General features: G+C 37.9%; 2 protein-coding genes across 3 annotated transcripts in view; one reads left to right on the top strand and one right to left on the bottom strand.

The window, feature by feature from the left end:
• Positions 1-1609: 1609 nt before the first annotated feature.
• ARMC10 (armadillo repeat containing 10) lies at positions 1610-9274 on the bottom strand. 2 transcript variants are annotated; one of them, XM_063396942.1, is made up of 6 exons: positions 8528-9274; positions 7178-7319; positions 5913-6047; positions 4432-4608; positions 3347-3418; positions 1610-2207 (listed from the first exon to the last, which is right to left on the bottom strand). In XM_063396942.1, exons 1-6 carry the CDS (start codon positions 9130-9132, stop codon positions 1956-1958), a joined length of 1383 nt encoding a protein of 460 aa, XP_063253012.1. In that variant the 5' UTR covers positions 9133-9274; the 3' UTR covers positions 1610-1955. The 2 variants fall into 2 exon arrangements, with proteins under 2 accessions (XP_063253012.1, XP_063253013.1); XM_063396943.1 differs by having other exon boundaries at positions 7178-7323; positions 8528-8805.
• Positions 9275-9982: 708 nt separating this feature from the next.
• Positions 9983-21160, top strand: part of FBXL13 (F-box and leucine rich repeat protein 13) — a 63744-nt gene continuing 52566 nt past the window's right edge. Inside the window, 3 exon segments of the mRNA XM_063395009.1 lie at positions 9983-14345; positions 16033-16079; positions 16082-16170. Coding sequence (XP_063251079.1) covers positions 14278-14345; positions 16033-16079; positions 16082-16170 — 204 coding nt within the window. The 5' untranslated portion in view covers positions 9983-14277.

The raw sequence follows: 21160 nt of genomic DNA on the forward strand, positions 1-21160 counted from the left end.
ACTGAGACAAAACTGTAGCAAGTTCTTATGTATTTTTTGAAAAGGTCACTTGTCAAAGATGAGCTGTCAAAGCAAGGGATAAGAGATTAACTCTATCAAAAAGATGACATTTGAAAAACTTACTTTTAGTTTGGAGAACATGGAAATGGGCATGTAGACTTCTCTGTTGTTGAGATTAAGAAACCATTCATCAGCCATACCTAGACCAGACTGGTCCTAATGTCTTGTCAGGAGAGGAGGGTAGGTAAATTCTTAGTGTCTGGCCTAGTCTTTATTTTTCTTAGTCAAATTCAGTCGCAGAAAAAATTAAATCTACAGAAAGTTGTGAAACATTAGGTGATTGTAATGTAACTTGCTTATTACAAACTGTACAGTGTTGTAGAAGCAGTGGGAAGGAAAAAAGGAAGTTCACTGTCAATGCAGCAATTGTCAAGTTTCTGACTGGGAATCATGCCAACTTCTATTTCTGCCTTAACTGTATTCCTGGTGAGTTAAAACTACCTATGTGGATAAATTAGATATGTGTAGCTTTACCCCTGTATTGATCAGGGCATGGGTGTGTCACAGTTTCAAGGTCATATTTTTCTTATAGTTTCAGCTATTTGCAAAGTGACCTTCTGAAAATAAGTATCTATTGCATTAAAGAAAGAGAAGATAGTAATGTTTTCTTAAGAGCAGAGTGAGTATACTAAATTAGAAAGATGAAGCATTTGGTAACAGTTTAGGAAATACAGTGGTCTTAAAAATGGAAGAAAGTGGAAAACTTTCCCAGGCTTTACATCTGACACCTTTTTTAGTTTCTCTGTAGTGGAAGTATTCTAGTAGTTTGGTTTTAGAAGTATTTTCCAATATGTTTTCTGTTCATCAATGAAACTCTGTTCAGGTTTTTTTACAGTGATGTTTGTATGGATTCCACTTCATTTTGAATTAATGCTAGATTGATGACCAAAACTTTATGGGGGCTAATTCTGCAGAAGCGCTCATTCCAATGATGCTCTAGTTGCAGGAAAAAAAGGAGTAAAGATCTCCAAGGAAAGGAGGCTCAAGGGCAGCCACAGTATCGGAAGCTTTTGTAAAAATCTGTATGATAATGTCTATTGTAGACATTTTTTTATGAGAATGCTGAATTGCAGTTGCAGATAGCCCTTGACTCCTAATAAAATATTTTTTTAAATATGTCTGCTTTCCCTAAAGTGACAATTTTAAAGCAATATAAAATCTTTTCAATGTTTGTTCAAGTGTAGAAACCTTTCACAGTTGTGGTTAATTGCATTGCAGTTTGGCTAACTGGAATGGATATACTAAGCATACAAGAATGGAGTTTTAAAATATATTCCATGCAGGCAAGATGAAAAAACCTAGGTTCAGTGACTTTAGTATGCAGCTTTCATTGAAGATACTAATTCCGTAGGAAGCCAATGATAATTTGGTATTGTTTATATTTAATATTATTTTGTAAGATTCAGCTGTACCAATTTCATAAATAGACTAATAAAATATAAATACCTAATCTCAAATCGCTGAATCTTTAATGCATACTTCTAAAGAGGTATTTATTTAACAGCTGTAAATACTTAAAGTAAAAAAAGGTCTTTGACATTGTAAAGGATATTTTCATTCACTTTACTCATCCATTGAAAATGTTCATTTTACACATGAAAATTTTCATATTTTAAACTGCCTCCACTGCATAAATGCAGCAACTGTGCAGTGGTTTATCAGTACTAATTAAGCTATTGTGTTTCTCTTGCTTGTACAAAAATACCTGTATGCTCTCTGTATTAAATACACTGCATTCTCTTTTGTAGTAACTCATTTGTGCCTGTTAAAATGATAGTGTTTAGGGGTTTTTTCTTCCATCACTGTTGTATTGTTTACTTCTTGCAGGCTTTTTTAGCATAGCATTGCCAAGATTAGATATTTTCATCAGGTCAGTCTGTTTTAAGAAAACAACACTATTGTGTTAATATTCTCACAACTTGTTCTTTCACTTCTGTGTCAGGGTGATGCAGCAAAGATGCCAGTCTCTGAGCAAATGGGCCAGAGTCCCTGCAGAGTGTGAAGAAAATTGAGTCTTCATTGTATTCCTCAATCACGGTGCCTTCTTCATGGTTCATGTTCTTTTTCAAGTTTGCTGCAAACACCAGGGCTCGAACCAGAATATCTCTGTTTATACAGCTGTCAAAAAGTAACACCAATGATGGCACCTAGGATATTGAAGAAATATTCCACACTTAATCACCAGCAGTAAGTAAGTAAATTGAACTTCAGAAAATGGAAAAAAAAAAAAGTGCGCCTAAACCATCTAAACCAGAAATTCGTTTGCTGTGAACTGTCAGCAACTGGCACAGGGTGCACATTTTCTCTCTAGAAAAGATTGGCCTGTGCATCAATGGGCTAATAAATGCTTTGTATTTTCAATCTCTAAAATGTGGCTGTCTGGAAAATTCCCATTTGGAACAGAGGGTCTGCCTTCCTTCTTAGCCATGTTGATTTTGCCCTAAATGTTTTTGTTAGCATATCTGATAAATGAAGAAATGAAACACTTAACAGAGAAATGAATATTTGTTTGAATAATGAAAAGACAGCATTATCTAGACTAGCTATGCTCATGGCAGATAGCTCACAAATAAAAGCCATTGAATGTTTTAAGAAAGTTACTTTGGAGATGGGGATGAGGATGCAGCACCATTCCAGCCCCTGACTCTGTTTCGGTGTGAGGAAATGAAACTGAAAGAAAACCAAGGCCAGCACAGCCAATGTCACACAGATTTCTCTAAGAAGAAGTAAATGCACAGGGAAAGTTCACTTAGAGCACTTAGAGGCAACAGTTTGATGGCTGCATTTGAATAAAGGGATGGGGATTCCAGTGGAATTTGGTTGGGTTTGGTCCAGTACATTGGCTATAAAAGCAGCAGTTGAGAAGGATCACTTACAGTACGGGTTCTATTTGATGGTTTTCAATCTTTATACTGACTGTGTGTCTGTAAATGAAGTTTTGGGTTCCTTTTACACAATACAAACTGAAGTTCATGGTATTAGCCCTTTGGTGGAAAGGGAAGGTTAGAACAGACTTCTGCAAGTTATCATTGATTATTTGGAATGGTACACAGGAAGTACAACCAACTATCTCTAAGTGCACAGGCCCTCAGGTATGGTATCTGTATTACACTGCCCTCTGGAATAAAGCCAGCCTGTGAAAGAGTGTGCACCAAGCAGTGTCTAGAATTTATCCTGGAATTGCATTTATATTTCTAGTACATTAAAATTCTTCTAGTGCATGCAATATCTAAACTGGTATATATGTATATATGCTAAAAATAAAACGAAGCAGCAAGAACCTTACTTGAGTTCTGAGAAGATATCTTGTCATGTCTGGGTTTGCAGATAAGTTCACAAGTACTTTCAAAACTTGAATCTGAAGTGAGGAATGTACAAGTTCATTAAAAGCTCCAAAACAGTAAGTACAGCTGTAATGGGCATCAATAACGTCAAAATTAACTTGGGGAGAAAAAGGTAGAATGGGTTAACTAACATCACGAGTATTTTGGTATAGGGAAAACCAAGGTACAGACATGTTAGAAGCAAATTCAGATTGACTCAAACATCAAAATAAGGCAAGACCCATAAACAAATCCCAGTAGGCCAAATGCAGAATATTTTTAAATACAAAGAAGATGGTTAAGTACTATATTTTAAATGATCCGAAGCACATACAAATACACCTTTGTGCTTTCTTGGACCTTGTGGTGCTGATGTTTAAACACTAGGAGAAGGCCATATGACTTCCTAAGTACAATAAGTGTGTTATGTTTAGTGGAAGTGTGTGTTTTGGAAAACTGGTTTTGATCTGATAGAGCAATGATGTACACTGATGGTACCACAACATCTTGAATAAAAGCTGAGTTTGGTCCCTAACTGAAGCTCATTTCAGCATTACAATAATTCACAAATAAGCATGATTTCCAGTTGCAGTCACTAAGGTTGCCAGAGGTGTCATACACATAAGGGAACAAAAGTCCATAACTCAGGATCACTGCTTGGCATGTTTCCCTGCAGAGATTCATGTGTCAGTGAAGCCTTTCCCAGGCTTTCAGGTTCTCCTTGCTCTGTGATGCAGTAACAGTGATTAGAGCAGAAGAGAATTCTGGAGTGGCTATGGGAAAGGCACAGGGCAATTGCAGTGCACCTTTCACTGCTTCGGTAGAGCTGTAGCCTGATGGTTCCACTACCAAGATTCTCTTCCCTCCCCCTTTTTTGAATTTATATTATGAAACTAATACAGATCCATATTTTAGTGCATAAAATCCGTATCATTTATGAATATTTGGTTTTTCTTAGCACAGTGTAAACCATTTCACCAAAACAGTAAGAAGCAAGGCAAGTAAAGCAGCTTCATAAATGGCTTGTAAAAATAACACTACCCAGTACCTGTGTCCTTTCAGTTCCTTCTGAAAGCAAATGAAGAAAGCAGGGAATTGAGTTTATCATCTTTTGGTGGTAGTCACTGGTAACAGACATATTAGTCAACAGCCTGAGTCCAGCTAGCTGCACATCAGAATTCAGGGGAGCTGACTCAACAGTCCTACAAACTTGTGTAATAAATACCTGGGGAAAGGGAGGAGGAAATAAAGAGAGAACAATTTTTGATAAAAGCATATTCTCTGTCACAAGTAGTATTAATGGCTAGCTACAGTAACATAAATACTTCCTGAACATTCCTGGTGAATGGTGAAGGTTCTTGGAAACAAGTACTTTTTTGTCTTTAATATTTCAAACATTCCAGTGGCATGACAGAAGCCAACCATACAGCATTATGCTCACTAATCTTCCTGAAACATAGCTTGCTCTGAAAACTTAAATTGCTTTGACTCCATCTTCAAAGTGACATAGCTGCTTTAAGGAGTTGTTTTAAAAATCACTTATAAGTAAGTAACATCTTAAATACTGAGAACAAGCTAAGGACAAGCTTTGAAACAAAATCCCTTCTCCCAACCATGTGGCCCAGTTACTGGAGCACACTGTGGGAACAGTGATGACAACTGACATTAACTACTGTTTTTACCAGTTTTTCTTCTGGATGACAGTATACAATGAATCTTGGAGTCCTAACTGAGAAAAAAATTAATTTACCCTTACCAAAGGAGTTATTTTCTGCTTACATACCTAGACAAATATTGGCAAGCACGACTTAATAAAAATTGCCTATTGCTAAAGATGCTGCAAACTACCATATGCAGTCACACTACCTTTTTATCAAGCTACTGAAACAAACTAGTGAAAGTCTTCAAATCTGCCTCAGTTCACCACTTGGACACTTCTCAATCTAGTCATTAATCAGATAGATTGCTTTTTTTTATGTTTAGTTCTTTCCTCTTCATACCTGTACTGTATTTACAGTATTATAGTAATATATAGTACTATAGCACATACCATGTACTGTATTTACTAGTGGAACTTGTTATAATTTATACACACTTTTAAGATGGAATTATCACCTTAAAAATTGGTCTCATACAAACCCAGGGGCTCAGTTACTATTTTCTTCTCCCTTACCTAAGGAGTCCTGGCAAGTTCAATCTGCAATCCATTCTGTTAAACAGCCACTGGTGATGTTCTAGGTATGTTCAGAAATCATCTTACCTCACATAATTTTGCTATAATCTTAGCAGCACAATCTCTGTTTAACAGTATTTTATGAAAGCTGAACACAAACTGCATAGGTTCTTGTCTTTTATTTTAAAAGTAAATGCCAGTGAAGCAATGCATTTCTAAATTATCCTTTCAGTCATCCCAATCTGCTGACTTGCATGTCTATTTTGGCATGCTGGCTTGTATTTAACAAATATGCTGAAGGACCTGTACTATCTCTTTGCCTCAGTTACTTTGGTTTTTCCCATTAAGAATCTTACCTGTATCTCTTCCTGATTTTTAATATTCATACTCAGATTATTAAGTGCATTTAGTGCTTTTTCTTTAACTTTGGGAACACAGTTGGAGAGCATCCCTCCAATAACAGAAAGACCATCCAAATTTCGGATTATATCCTGAAATAGAGAAGATATTGAATAGGCTTTTTAAAAATTCAATTTAAATGCTGAAGCATTCCCTCCAAGTCTCCATATTGACAAAAATGAAGTATGTGAATGAAGAATTCCAGAACTGACTGCTCTGTTTAAAGAGTGTTAGCAGATACTGCATTATTGCTTCTACTGAAACTAAGGGTCCTGCTTAGGAACAAAAAGTATTAGTTGCTGTTATCTGACAGCAGCACATCACCTTTGCTTTTAAAATCTGGTCTGTAAAGCATGCCTAAAGCATTTGAGATTATAAAGAATAAAATGTAATTACTGGATAATGAGTTTATAGAACAACTGAACCAGATGGTAGTACCTAAAAGTCCTGCCTGAAAAGAACAGAATTTCAAGATGCAGCTTCATATTATCATAGTAGAGGATCTCAAACTTTTTCCATTACACCTGTTTTTATTACTGTTTTAATCTTTCTCACTTAGACTGTAACTGTCTTTAAAAAAAATACTGTTTTTTAAAAAAAGTTACATTGACCAATGGGCTTTGGGTTCCAGATGCCTTCTGTTCTGTGAGATTTCTATTACGAAAGCAGTTTTGAGAAGCAAGAATAGATGGCTCTTGTAAGCAGCAAAAAGTGTGAGACCTTGGAGCTTAAACTGTTAAAAAGGCAAGAAAATCAGCATCCAGCTCAAAGGTTGTCTGCATTCTATGTCCAACTGATTTGGAGATACCTCAATAGTTTTAAAATTGTTAATGCGCGAACAGCACACAACTTTGTGAGGGATAAAAAATTTAGTTTATCTCACTAAATTTTAGATCTGAACCAGAAATTATTTAACCTAGTGTTCAACCCTGTCATTAACATTACATAATTGCAAGCAACAAAAGATATATTTACAGCCCTTTTAAAGTACAGGACTCAGTACAGACTTTAAGTGGTCCAGACATTATAATTTGATAAATTCTGTGAAGCTGGTGAATTATATTATTTGGGCCAGCAGAAATTAAGGCAAGATATTGAATGGATTTTAGAGCACAAGCTAGCCTAGCTTTCAGTCCTGTGTCACTCTTTAGCAAAACAGCAGCTCTCCTCTGCCAGACTGGCTGGCCTTGGACATTGTTGTTTTGTACAGAACAATACTCACTTGATTTACAGAGAAGGCAGCACTGTTGCTGAGAGTGATTAAAGCTTGCTCTTGAATTAATGGATCATCTGTGGCCTGGAGCAAATGAATAAGTTTCTGTAGAACATCCACATCCATGGTATGGGTTGACACTGGAGGACTGCTGTCTGTCAAAGTTTAGAAATTAAATACTTGATACTAAGTTTGAAACATTTCACTTAGTTGTTACTAAATGTTTTTTACAAAGCTGAAATTTAGCTCTCAGTTGTAGGACACACTGTTCTAAGGTTATGCCCAACCATCATGTCATGGTAAAAAGACTGTGTTTTATGACACTAAGATTTCCATCCTTTTCCCGAGTCCTCTAATTACCTCTTTTGAAGGTGGAGAATAAAAGGAACACACAATTAGAGGCTGAGGTGAGTTACTTCCTGGTCAACCAACAGCAAATTTCCTCTGCAAAATTATTAGTAATATGCAAGAAACATGATTTTTTTTTTCTTTTGTGTCCTCAAAATGAAATGTGGAAATTCGTCTGGCACTGTAGGAAACAAAACTTCCAGTCTACAGACTACTGTTTCCAGAAATTATAATAATGACACTTCGCTAGCACACTGAGGTCCTTTGACAAAGTAACTGCTACAATGTTAGGAACACTGCTGATCGTGGCAATTCTCAAAACAACAGAGAAAGGCTGCTTCTGAGTCAGGATGATGTTATGGAGTACCTGACCTTTATAAAAGGGCAACAAATGCCATCAAAGGCCATTTTCAGCCAGGTTGGAGGCAGAAGTATTTAGCCAGCTGATGAGACGTGAGACCTGATCTATGACTGTGGACTAGTCATGGCTTATTCGAGATGACTTCTAAGAAGCTACCAGTGCTTTAAACTCCACAGCTTTACTTCCAACATCTGACCAGGCAAACACCACAGTATTCTTTCAGGGTGAAAATAAAAGGATTATGATGATCCAAGAGCTCACTTCAAAAACAAAATTGCTTTTCATCCTCATCCAAATACTCACTTTAGCTTTCAATTATAGGGGGAACACAAATAACTGCAATAAAATTAAATAAATACACTGATCGCACGGACGCTTTGGGGGGACTTCTAAATAAAAAAAAAAAAAAATTAGGTATTAGGTTTTTCTAAAAATAAAGCACCCTCCAGAGTGCCCCAAATCGCCGCACGGCCGTGGAGGGCAGGCACGCAGGACTGTGGCACCGCCTCTCGCGGGCCGCAGAGCCGCCCCGGGGCCCGAGCCGCGCTGCAGGGCCGCGGGCTGGGAACCCCCCGGGCCCCGCGGAGCCTCGCCCGGCCCCGCCGAACACTGGAGGGGCGAGGCCCGCCCTGCCCTGCCCTGCCCCTCACCTGCCCGCGGGCCCCGCTCGGCCGCTGCTCGTCGCCGCCCGCCCGCCGCCAGCCGCCACAGGCAGTAGCAGGCGCCGGCCCCGAGCAGCAGGGCCGCGGCCGCCGCCCTCACCGCGGCGCCCCGCGGCTCCCACATCGCCCCGGCCGCGGCTGCGTCGCCCGCGGAAGCCGCCGCCCCATCCGGCGCGGCTCGGCCGCGGCTCTGCCCTTCCCTCGGGCACTGGGCACTGGGCGCGGGGCCTGCGGGAGAGGCCTGAGGGATGCCGGCCCACAGCTCCGTGTGCGGGGCGCGGGAGAGGCTCCGGCGTTGCGTGACACCGATGCGAGGCAGTTTCTGTTTCACAGGAAGGAATCGCCCGCGCTGCCGGGCCGGCCCGGTCCCGCAGCGCGTTCCGAAACAGCCTTCCCGCTCGGAGAGGCGTTCCGCCGGCAGGAAGGGCGGTGCTGCGCCACGGCAGCCCCTGGCGGGGGCACATCATCCCCACAGTGGGGTCCGCCGCCTCCGCCGCCCCTGGCCCTCCGCCACCCGCTGGGTGTCCAGCCCGGTCCCACTGGAGCCGGGGGGACCACAAACTCCCCCGGTAACATCTGGGGCGGGGAGCCATCCGCCCCCTCCCCACGAAGGGTCCCCCTCGCCCCTCAGACGAGCCCTGGTCCCGGCTCGTTTTGCCCTCAGCGCTGGCCGGGGCAACTCATCCTCCTCCCACTGCTCTCTCCTCGCCCGGGGCATGGTTTTGTTCTGCTCGTTTTGTCACTAGCATGCTTCAAAATATTTATGAGAACTTGAAGAGCAAGATGGAACAAAGCCATTCTGCTTTATAATCTATGTTAAGATGAGGATTGAAATGAAGACGAATCCGGTGAACAGCACTAGCACTTTCCCTGATACATTTAACTTCTTCAGTTAATTACAGAAGAACCTCTAGATTCAGCCGGATAATTCCTTCCTCAGGAGTGCAGTGGGTGCAATCCATGTTTTCTAATGGCCTGTCAGTCGTGAAGATGACACTGGATTGTGCCTTAGATACTGGTGGATTAGGTATTCTTGTTGGCACAGGAGTAAATTGACTTCCATAAAATGTCAGAGAGTGAAACTGGCACACCATAAAGGACTGTGGGGGATACAGCGTTGATAAGTTTGCCCCTAGAATTTGTAAGGTGATTCTCTGTGTTTCTGTAGTTTCCTCCCTGTTTGTCGTGTTCATCTCTACTTGTTACCAAATCTGCAGCAGCTGCTTTTCAGTTTCCTTCAAATAAAAAAGGCACAATGCACAAATGCAAGTTTAAGAGATATCCTGATATATTTAAGCTGGCAAGGTAGACCCTATTTGTAATCAGCTATTACAGCCAGGATTTCCTTAGAAATACTAATAAATCTTGAGCCAATTACAGTAATTACAGAGCAGTGCTGCCATGTAGACTGAGTACTTCTCCTGGGAGTCTGTCTCTAGATCATTCTTTGCTTTCTAATCACAGAAAAACAAAATGTAAGATGTATCAGCATGAGGTGTATTTCCTGATTCAGCACTTAAAAAACCAGCTCATATCTACATTTCCAAGCAAAAGTTATAGCATTATAGCAGCAGTGACATTAAGTTAATGAACTAAAAATGAAAGAATTAAGGATAAGATTAAGGGAAGATTTTTTTTAAGAACCAGTTAGAAACTATCCTATATGATATTTTTATCCTAGTTTTTCTTCTTTCTTAGAGGTTGTTGCTTGCTGGTATCTAGCCATATTTCTTATTTAACTTTGTTATATTTTAATTTCTTTATGAAGTTACGATATGCTTGGTGTGAAGATAAATTAGATAATACTGGTCCTTTTATTAAGGAACATCAAAGCTAAGATGAGACCTTTGAACATTTATACACATAGTCTCAAAGTTAAGGATCTAGAGTTCTAAAATGGCCATTTGCTTAAGTCTTTTTATGATGAGGTTGTGGTTTGGACATGGCCCAAACAAGCTGAAGTCCGAGTAATCTTGTCCAAATAATTTAAGATTCCCTGCTGCATCTGAGAATTTCCTTCCTGTCTGATTTCTGATTGTTCTCATCCAGATTTACTTTTAAACAGTATTCATTAAAAGTCAGGCAAACTAACCCTGCAAACACTCTTGTGTGACAACTTCACTGTAGTTAGTAGCTGTATTCTTAAAATGTTAGAATTAAATTTGGATGAAGAGCTGGCCTAAGATCTTTCTGCCCAAATTAATTTTGCCATGAAGGGTAAATGGCTAAAGTCATATTAAGAATAATGAGTGAAAACATTGGTGATGGACTCTTTCAGATTGCTGATACACTTGAAGAAGTTTTATAGAAACAGCTAGACTTGTACTTGTGCTAATTACTTGGCATAATTGACACAATCGTTTACAGTTTTACATCTAGTCCAAGCATTACTGAAGAGTACTTGAATGAGGATTGAAATACAAGGTGTTACAATTTCTTCCTTATTTAATTAATATTTTCAACTGTTAAACAGAGGCATTGCATTCGAGTATATCACTGGATGGATTTGATTTCTTGTGTTGCAGAACTTTCAGAACACCCAAAGGAGAAGTTGTCTGTTTCTTTGAAAAGGGGGGTAAAAAGGCAAACGGTACTTGTAATAAAATATGGCACATACTGGCTTATCCAGCAGAGGGAGTAGTTTACCAGTGTTGGGAATGGCTTCGGGAACCTGCCCATAGGAAAATTTGTGATAAAAACCATTTAGCTGTTTATTATTTAAAATATTGCATGCCATGAATTACAATGATAAGTGATGAGTTTATATTTTTTTTTGCATAGTCAACGGTCAGCCACACCTTGCAAACTACATTTCTGTTAAGAGGATTGAAAAGATGCTAAGGTTGAAATTGGTGTGTTGGCTAGTGTTGTAAATATTCAGATACTTCTAAACTGAAGACAATGGTCTTTAATTTTGTCTTCACCTTTTCTTATTGGTCTTGACTTAGATTCATGGAAACACAGAACAGTTTAGGTTGGAAGGAACCTTCAAAGAACATTTAGTGCAACCACTCTGCCATGAGCAGGGGCACCTTTCTTTGGCTTGATCAGCTTGCTCAAAATACTTTCCAGCCTGACTTGAACACTTCCAATTGGGCATCCCAACAACTTCTGTTCAACTTTCAGAGTTCAACTTTCCAATTTACATTATTGGCTGATTCTGTTTCCACACAGTGTACTGATTAGTCTGTGTGGAGCTGTTCTCTCTACCTGCCTGCCCTGCTCTCTGCCTCTGCAGGGTGAGGGCACCTTGACAGGGTGTCTTTTTTGCCTCTATGCCATGCATGGCTTTTGCTCTTTGTCCACAGCATGGATTTGATTTAGAGCTTTCCTCTTTTTCTTTGTCCTCCCACCATGCTTCCTGAAAAGGATTCAAGCACAAGCTCCACTTTAGGTTAATAACAGCAAGAGGCCATGTCTTGAAAGGAAGGTAGTTTAGTATGCCATGTTTTGACATTTTTACCAGGCACAAGAACTTCTTGTTTATCATTTCCACTAAATATTTACTTAAAGAACTGCAACTTGTCCATATACTTTAATATACTTTGAATATTCTGTATGTGAGCCCGAAGTCCAAAAGTACAGGATCCCTGTCCTTTAGCTGAAGATAGCTAAAGGACAAATGAGAAAAAATGGTTCATTGGTTATTGTGCATTGTTACTAAAAGGTAATGTAAAATTGTATGATAAGACAATCCTGAAAAGCAAATATGTTTTAGCTGCATTTTGTTTTCAGTATTGGTTACAGGATCAATTTTTGCCCAGCTTCCCATTCAATCTTTACCTCACAATATTAAAGTTGTTTTAGGTTCCATTCCTATTAAGTAAATAAAATTATTCAATCTTACATATATATTCTTTTTTTAGTGCACATAAAAAGAAATTAAATTCTTAGTAGGAATTGTGAAAGAAATGCCACTTATTTTACTGTCCTAAACTCAGTATTTAGAAGCCTAGCAATGGAATCATGCTGATACATGCAATATTACCTTTAAAAATTTAATGAAAGGGAACTGATAAAAAGAAATTCCTCTATTTTACAGTACTTTAAATGATTCTGGTAAACTGTTGTTTATTTTAACAGCTTCATAACTAGACGCTACCTTGGCTGTAAATACAAGGAATTAATTTGCAGTTGCTGCTTTATGACGTATTCATTGCTCATTCAGAAGTTCCACTTACATTTTTAGAAGAAAAGCTTAGAGAGATAATGGCAAAGGGATTAGATACTTTCTTATGATACATACTGAATTGTTCTCTGTTGTGTGTGTGCTATGTGGTTTATAATATTGCAATTGGACTTTTAAAATGTGCTAATGGTAGAGCATCTACTATGTAGACTGCAACTTAAATGATAATATTGCTTTTTTTACAAATATTGATGGTATATGATATGACAGCAAAACCAGTAAGACAATATCTAAAAACAGAGAATGTATTTTATTTTTATATCTGTGGGTTTGAGCGGGTTAGGTTGGTGTGGTTGGTTGTTTATGGATTTTTTTTTGTCTACAGAGTATTTGATGAATATAGCCTCCACTTAATGCTCCTCTTTGTTTAGTTGATTTATTAAACCCTTGCTTTTGTGGCAATCAAACTTTAGGTGATGTTAAGTGTTTTAACTTCACTGCTGTACACAGTACATTTACCTATATAAACCAGGGATGTGCCTTTCAAGCACTGCATCATTAAGTAAGGTATTTCTCATTTTTTCTGTTCTCTGTGTGTTCTTTCACCCTTTTAAATGAAGACAACACAGCATGAGATATAAAAAAAAGTAAGGATTTAGTTTTGTTTATACTGGAATCTTAGAAAGTAATGTGATATTTCTTGCTTTAATAGTCTCTGCAACTTTCTGGTTAAAGTTTTCGATGGGATGTGAATAATAAATCCTTAATCTTTGGATCCACTCACTAAACAATTGAGTCACTAAGTTGGCACGCAGTGTGACCGGATTTTTCTCTTGATTGTCTCTGTGTAACTGTACTCGACTTTGTCTTATGTTAGTACATCTGTCCTGAATTCACAGCAATTACATTTCAGCTGTTTCCTCTTTTGCTAACTACTCAGTTAGTGTTCAGATCAGTCCAGAAGTGGAATGCTTGATTTGTGCAGTACATATATACAAAACACAACTTGTTGTAGTCAAACCCTCTCGTAGATTTTCATAGGAGTAAGAGCAATACATGAGACAAATCCCAGTATTTGCTGAGGCTCGTTGCTTTTTGTACTTTCAAAGGATCATATTTTCTTTTGCAGTGATTGTTTTTAGCCTGTAGCCTTACACCGTTTTGGTTTTGTAGAAATTCAGACAGGTTTATTAAAATAGCAGTTAGAATTCTGTGGTAAATGGCTTACATAACAATGGGTCATGAGAAAATCTTTGCAATGAATAACTAAAATAATTACTATGTTAAATAACTGAATACAGCTGATCAATAAAAGAGTGGATATGAGGGATGAAGGCCTGAATTTCAGTTTTTGAGTTTCCTTCAAGCACACAAATGAGTTCTAGTTTGCATGCTAATTTAACTTCTCTGTGTAAAGACAGTAGTGTCATTTGGTAGTGAAGTAATTCTAACTATACACAGAAAATTATACTTGAATGTTCATCACTTCAAATTAGATCCTTTAATTTGCAACAATCAACACAAAAAAGGCAAGATTTCATTATTTTGTGTGACTTAAAACATTTATAAAACAGCACTACTTAATGTACTCTCATAAATTATTTTTTAGATGACTAAAGAATTGTATGCAAAAGAACGGGACGTTTACAGCAGAAACTTAATGAAGCTTTATTTGGGGTAATTATATGTTTTTTACACATACCCCAGGAACATCATAGGAGAAATCTCTTACCGAAGCAGTATGTATGTTGCTCCATTGTGTGAGGAAAAAATTTTCATTTTAACACAACAACTTAAAGAGAGATTACAAACTTAGATTTGGTATTAATTTTCGCTAATGTTATTCTAAGTTAAAACTCATCAGTTCTGACTTTACTCGTGTTCCAAACCTGACATTTCTATACTTTAATCAGCTCCATTTGTGAGAAATTTGGTGGTATACCCAGAAATAAAAGGACAATTTCCATTTAGGTCTGAAAGCAGACAGACCTTAATGTGTTCTCTTATGCTCCTTCTTTGGTTTTCTGTGCTTGGGATTAAGAAAATCAAACTTTATGTAATCCAAAATTTCCTTTGAAAAATGGGAAAAATACCTAGATATGTTTAAAAATATGATAATCACAATAAATAAACACGTCCACTGATTTCTTTTTATGTGTATGAAATTTGATGATCCTCCATTTAGAATTAGGTAAGGTGGGCTATTTTGTTTTGAAAAGCATACAGTGCTTATTATATAGGAGATACAACTCTGCTAGGAACACTGGTGTAAATCCTTACTAAGAACCACAGAATGACAGAATTGGCAGGGAGGTGAATGTTTTCAAGCTGTGCTGTGGTTAACTTTGGTGCAGATTTGTCCAGGGTGTTTTTAGTCATTATAAATATCACAGGTGTTGGAGATACACCAATTTCAGCAGGCAGTATATTCCAGTACTTCATAATCCTTTCTACTACAAATATTTTCCTGATACAGCAGCCCTTCTTAAAAAAAAAAAAAAAAAAAAAAAAAAAAAAAAAAAAAAAAAAAAAAAAAAAAGCCCATACAATAGGGATGTGGAAGATTATTCATTTTTCCTTCAATGCAGCCTTTCTAAGATTGTCTCAGCTAGGAGTTTTGTTAATTATCACAGACATTGGACTGGAACAGAACATGTTCCATTTATAATTTCTCCCAAGCATACAAATTTTTATTCTTTTTTTAATATGAAACGAGGGAGATTTTGGCAAATGAATGTAGCCATGGAAAGTGTAATTCATTCAGCAAGTCAGATACAGGGAGATAGTGTGTTTTAATATATCAGCAATATATGACTCATTTGAAATACATTTTTGTTCTGAATATAATTATTTCTTCTTGCCTAGCCTGGAAGGAAAATGGGACTTTTACCAAAGGTTAAAATTGGTAAGATATAAACTGAATTTGCATTCTGTTGCATTGGGGGGGGTTTTGTATTGCTAAGGAAATATGAAACACTTAAGTAAATGCATGTATCTGGCACTTTTAAATTATATTCTATAAACAGTTAAATGTCCTCCCGTAAGTACAGATTTGTACTTTAGTGAAGTACAGATGAGAGTAGCATGACTTAATGGTGGTGGAAGGAAGCAAATTTTTAGTGCTTGATACTTCAGGAAATTACAAACAAGTAGAAATTTTATTAAAATTAGTGCATGATTTGCTACTGGAAAATATCATCAATGTGTATTTTATTTCAATTATAAATCATAAACATCAGTTCTATTCAGAAGTTTATATTGTTGAGCTTGACTGCTTTGAATTTTACAGCAAATTGCAGAGTTTTGTGGATTTTACTTCAGGTCAGAAACTGTATTAAATTACTCATTCTGTTTCACAGTGCAGAGGATGGATAAAATATAATTTGCTGAAAAGCAATAAGAAAAAAGCTAGTGGAAGATGGCTCTGAGATAAGTCCTTCACAATGTCCAAATATTAAAAGTTATTATACAGAAGCGGAACATGTGGGTGCACACTGACAAGGAAAAAAGATGTAAATCTAGCTAGCTGGTCTGCATAAGACAAAAGATACATAATGTATAATCGAAAGTTATACTGTATAAACTAAATGTTCTTGGTCCAACCACTTATTTAGCTGTCTTTTTGCAGGATGTCATCTACTGGTTAGGCTGTGACAACTTGATGGCATCAGTACCCGGAGAGGCAGGTAGGTCCCTGTGTGCTTTGCTAGGACAGATGGTGCTGGTGCTCTTCTCTCAAGACTGAGCAGTGATGCTGGTTGGGAGGTGTTAGGGAAATGGGTGTATGTCAGAAATAGGAGGTGGAAAGAGATGGGATGCTTTTCTGGGAGGTGAAGAGTGCAGTGATAGGGTTAAAAGAGGAGGGATCACAGACTTGGAGTCTTAGCCTTGATTAGATGGGATGCACAAATCTTAGCCTTGATTACATGATGAGACGCAAGGATGGAGTGAAAATCAAACTAAGAAAATTAGAAGACAAACTGGTATCTTAAAATACTTAAAACTTTAGTCTGACTAGGTTGGGCTGGCTAAAGATGTCCTGTTTCTGGAATGTATCAGGGCATTCTCGGGGAATAATTGTCTCAGATTCTGTCTGTTCTTAATAGCAGTTGCACTGATTGGTTTGACTTCCTTAATTAGGTTAGAATGCATATAACTGAATCATTTTTAATTCTGTGCATTTATATTGTGTACACTTTTGTAGACATTTTGAGTCAACTAAGTCACCTAAACACACATTTTGGGTGTAATTCAGCATGCCCTGAGATTTGTGTTGGCACCTAGGGCTGTGGAACTTTGGGACAAGCTACAAAATAATGGCTTTATTTATGTGTAAAATGCAGAGGGAACAAAAAGTATTACAGAAAAGCAGGAAGCCTGAAATTGTTCCACTTTTTATTTAAAATATTGCAGCTCTCTTGATCCAGAGAGAATTGCAAATCTGTGTGGTTGTCACCTGGTTTCTTCTTCTTGAGCTGTCACTGTTTTATTCAGTATGGGAAATGCAGAAAGAGCTCTTTGGTTTAGAAGACAGAGCAGAGGTTTTCCCTAGCTGAGTGCCAGACCCTTTGCTGCAGAAAGGCAGAGTTCTTTCTCTCTTCCTTTCTCCCTCTGTGATCCTCATGTTCTCTTTTTCGTGGATCCAGAATGTAGATACAGTCTCCTGCAACAGGAGATTATCATTGGATGTTGTCTTCTCCAGGCCAAATGTGTGTTTGCTCTGAGCATTCACAGACTGTGGAAAATAAAGCATGCCTGGACTTTTCAAAGTTCTGGAACTTATGATTAGTGGCCTTTATGTCTCTGGCACTGTCGATGATGTCTGGTGATGGATCATTTCAAAATTACAGGGTATTTAGTAAATATCCTTGTTAGCACACTATCATTTATTGCAGCTTTCTGTTCAGCTCCTATGACAAAAAAATTATATGAGTTTTTACTTATTGTTGGACAAGATCTGTCCTCAGGGCCAGCTGGAAACCATTTTCTTTGTAAATTACAGTTTCCTATAAAAGGTCAGTGGTACCACAGTACCCTGATGTTGAGTTATTGACAGAAAATTATTGCTGTGTTTTGAAGATGGCTGCTGTGGTCTTGGTACTGAGTTTTAAATTAGGTGGAATTTTGAAGTTAAGGAAATGATCCACATGTCCTAATTAAACAGACTTTTGGTCAGAGAAGCCCATGATGGATCCAGCTATATATATATCATGGGTGCTGGTCTTTGAAGAGAAGGCCAGGAAGAATTTGCTGTTGAAAAGGGCCTACACATTTCTGTACATTAAAAAAATCTTTGTAAACCCCAGTTCCATTCTGAACCAAATACCTTCTGAGCTAAATATCTTTAAAATAAGCGTGGCTATAGCAAGTTCCAAAATTTCCATGATAAGAACATAAAGCCAGAAAACCTGGAAGAAGTTTATATGACGTGAACAGAGACAGTTTGTTGAACAGCAACATACTTTGAGGAGCAAGCAAATTACCTGAATGTATTACCTAAGCAGTTAAATGTAGTGAGAACAGACACATCATCAGTCATTTTCCTACTTGATGCTTTTGGAATGCTGACCTGAAACAGAGACTGGACAGAGCTAGAGAATAGTTATTGGAAGGCCTTTAGGGTACACCTTGGGCAGGGCCTGACCAGGGCTACACCCAAGGTGGACTTAGAATGGTCACAAAATGGATGACCAGTCACGAAGTCTAATACTTTTATAAGTTTTGGCCATTTGCATATTGAGGTTTAATTGCCCAATTGCAGCTTCAGGTTATGAGGTTTCATCTTTCTTGTTTCTCTCTTCAGTCCACAATTATTTATACTTTTGAGCCTGAAAGTTGTCCTTGGTCTTCAGCAGGAAAAGGATTTGTTTTGTCTACCTACTCTGTGAAGGAAGCTTACTGGCACTTAATATGAGGCTCAGAATGACACCCCTAGGCAGCACAGAATATGAAAAACATGAAAGCTAAAACTTAAGGCATCATACTGATTTTTCCATTTCTAGCTAATGAAATTAAAGTCTATGGAAAGTTGTATAGCTAATATGGAAATACCCTTCTATAAACCACAATGGAATCTTTGCTGTGTTTTCATGCTGATATCATACTATTAATTTACAGATCTTAAATGCAAAATTCTTTGGAAATGTGTAAGAAAACATTATTTTCAGTGACAGGATATGGGATAAAATTAGAAAATGTTTTTGTATTTTTGCTATCAGCCAATTACCATATCAAGTTTAAACAGTTACCATTAGTGTATTATTGTGCAGTTATAAAAGTAATTACATTACAAGCACAAAGTTTTTCTTATATAAAAATTTCTTTAGGAAAAGTGATGAGGGATGTTATTAATTGTTTTCCTTTCTGGTTTCTTCTTCATACTCAGAACTACACCTTTTAAGTGTTGCATATCAGATATTTCAGTATGTGATGGTGTAATTCAGTACTGCAAATATTTATGGATATGAGGCATTTTAATATGTAAACATGTAGAAAATATTATGCAGAAGTGACATCCATGTGTGTTATGTTTGAGTCTTTGAGGCTGCAGTTCTTTTCCCTGTCCTAGCTTTAAAGTAGAGTGAATACTACCTTGCTAGGAGCCCCTCAAACCTTCTCCAAATGAACAGTCACGGGTCTCAGCCTTACTGATAGGGAATATGCTCCAATTCTTTAGCCAGCTTTTTGCTCATTGTTGGAATCTCTCCAGTATGTCCATGTCTCTCATGTACTGGGAAGCCCAGAACTGGACACAATACTCCAGGTATGACCTCACTAGTGCTGAAGGGAAAAATCACTTCTCTGGATCTCTTGACAACACTCCTAATGCAGCTCAGGATACCACCCATCTTCTTTGTGGCAAGGGCACATCACAGGCTCAGGTTCAGCCTGGTGTTTAGCAGGACCTCCAGGTTCTTTTCTGACTGCCTGTTTTCCAGCTGGGCTGCCCCCAGCATGTTCTGGTGCCTTGAATTGTCCCTCCCCAGATTGCGCTTCTTGAACTTCGTGGGGTTCCTGTCAGCCCCTTTCTCCAGCCTGTCAAGGTCCCTCTGGATGGAAGCATCACCCTCTGGTCTATCAGACAGTGCTCCCAGTTTGGTGTCATCTGCACACTTGCTGTGAGTACTCTCTGTCTCATTGTCCAGGTCATTAATGAAGAAGTTCAACAGGACTTGCCCCAGTACTGACCCCTGGGCTATACTGTTAGTTACTGGCCTCCAACAAGAAGCTCACTGACAAAAAAACCCCAAACAAAACAACAACAACAACAACAGAGCTTAAAAAAACCCCAAAAACTAACAGTGTTCCTAGATATTGATATGGTGTTCACAAATAATCAGTACATGATTCCAAATCAAAGTCCTTCTAGGCGTAAAAAACATCTTAGTTCTTCCTGATTCTATGCATGTAAGTACATGTGACTGAGGATTTGCAGGTTAATTCACTTTATGACAGCATTTTGCAATAGTTTCAGGTCAGTAATATTTTTCTCAATATGGTTGTATGCTCCACTAAGCAGAGACATGAGCAGGAAAACTAAAAGCTTTATGATCTGTGTGAGAGGTTTAGTCCTAGTGTGAAAGTAAATGATTCATTAGGAATCACCTGCATCCCAAGTGTTACTCACCTATCTTATCACAGAGTCTGAAAACATCTTGGAAGTGTTTTCATGAGAAAAAACCTCCTCTGCTACAACTAGGCAAGATCCCAGAAAATGTTGGTTTTTTTATTCCTGGCACAGGATTTCTGAAGCTGGAGAATGGTACTGATTTACTCTTTTCTAGCCTACACTTTAATTAAATTCAAATGCATAAAAAGAGAAATGTGTTTATTTTCAAAATTAAAAAATGTTTTTTTATGTTTAAGACTATAATTCATTTATTCTTTAATCAGACAATACCTGATTGAAATTGTTGATGCAGCCTATAGCAATTTGGGTGATTTCTTTTGTTTTAGAAAATGACTGTGTAATTATGGGTGAGAACAATTTAGTCTCTAGATTGGTGATGAAAAAGAGCAACTGACTAAGAATAAAAAGTATTTTGGTCATGATTTTGGCTTTTATATCACAGGATAAAATAACATTCTTAATGACATCAGTGTGCAAATTGTTTAGTGACAGAATTTAATCCAGTATCATAATGAATTTTGTGAGCTAATAAAGAAAGCAAGCCAAAATAAATTATACACAGCCACATCCCCTCCTTTATGAGTGTTGTACTTAAAAATGTTAAATCCTTGTTGTCACCCTGGTTTTGAAGACTTTTTTAAGCCTTCTGTTATGTTCTTCATATTGGAGTCAGAAGTTTCACCTTATCACACTTTCTACTATAAACACTGGCCATGTTTTGCTAACTGTCTTTTATTGTTTACATATTTCTAGGTAGGAGGAGAAATGTGATTGACAGTTAGCTCGACCAACGTGGATTGAGAGGTGGAATTCCATCCTCCAATCCACGGGCACCATGGGAAATGTATAAAACTGGGTTTTG

This window comes from Prinia subflava, chromosome 4, assembly GCF_021018805.1.
Source record: "Prinia subflava isolate CZ2003 ecotype Zambia chromosome 4, Cam_Psub_1.2, whole genome shotgun sequence".
Taxonomy (NCBI): domain Eukaryota; kingdom Metazoa; phylum Chordata; class Aves; order Passeriformes; family Cisticolidae; genus Prinia; species Prinia subflava.

Bases quoted from the DNA above. Each gene is read 5' to 3' on its own strand.
- ARMC10 (XM_063396942.1), bottom strand. From the start codon at position 9,132: ATGGCTCCCCGCCCCAGATGTTACCGGGGGAGTTTGTGGTCCCCCCGG. The intron at 6,048-7,177 runs GTGAGTATTGTT...TCTCTATTTCAG, and splicing joins CTGCCTTCTCTGTAAATCAA to GATATAATCCGAAATTTGGA. The intron at 4,609-5,912 runs GTAAGATTCTTA...CCCTTTCCCCAG, and splicing joins AAAATCAGGAAGAGATACAG to GTATTTATTACACAAGTTTG.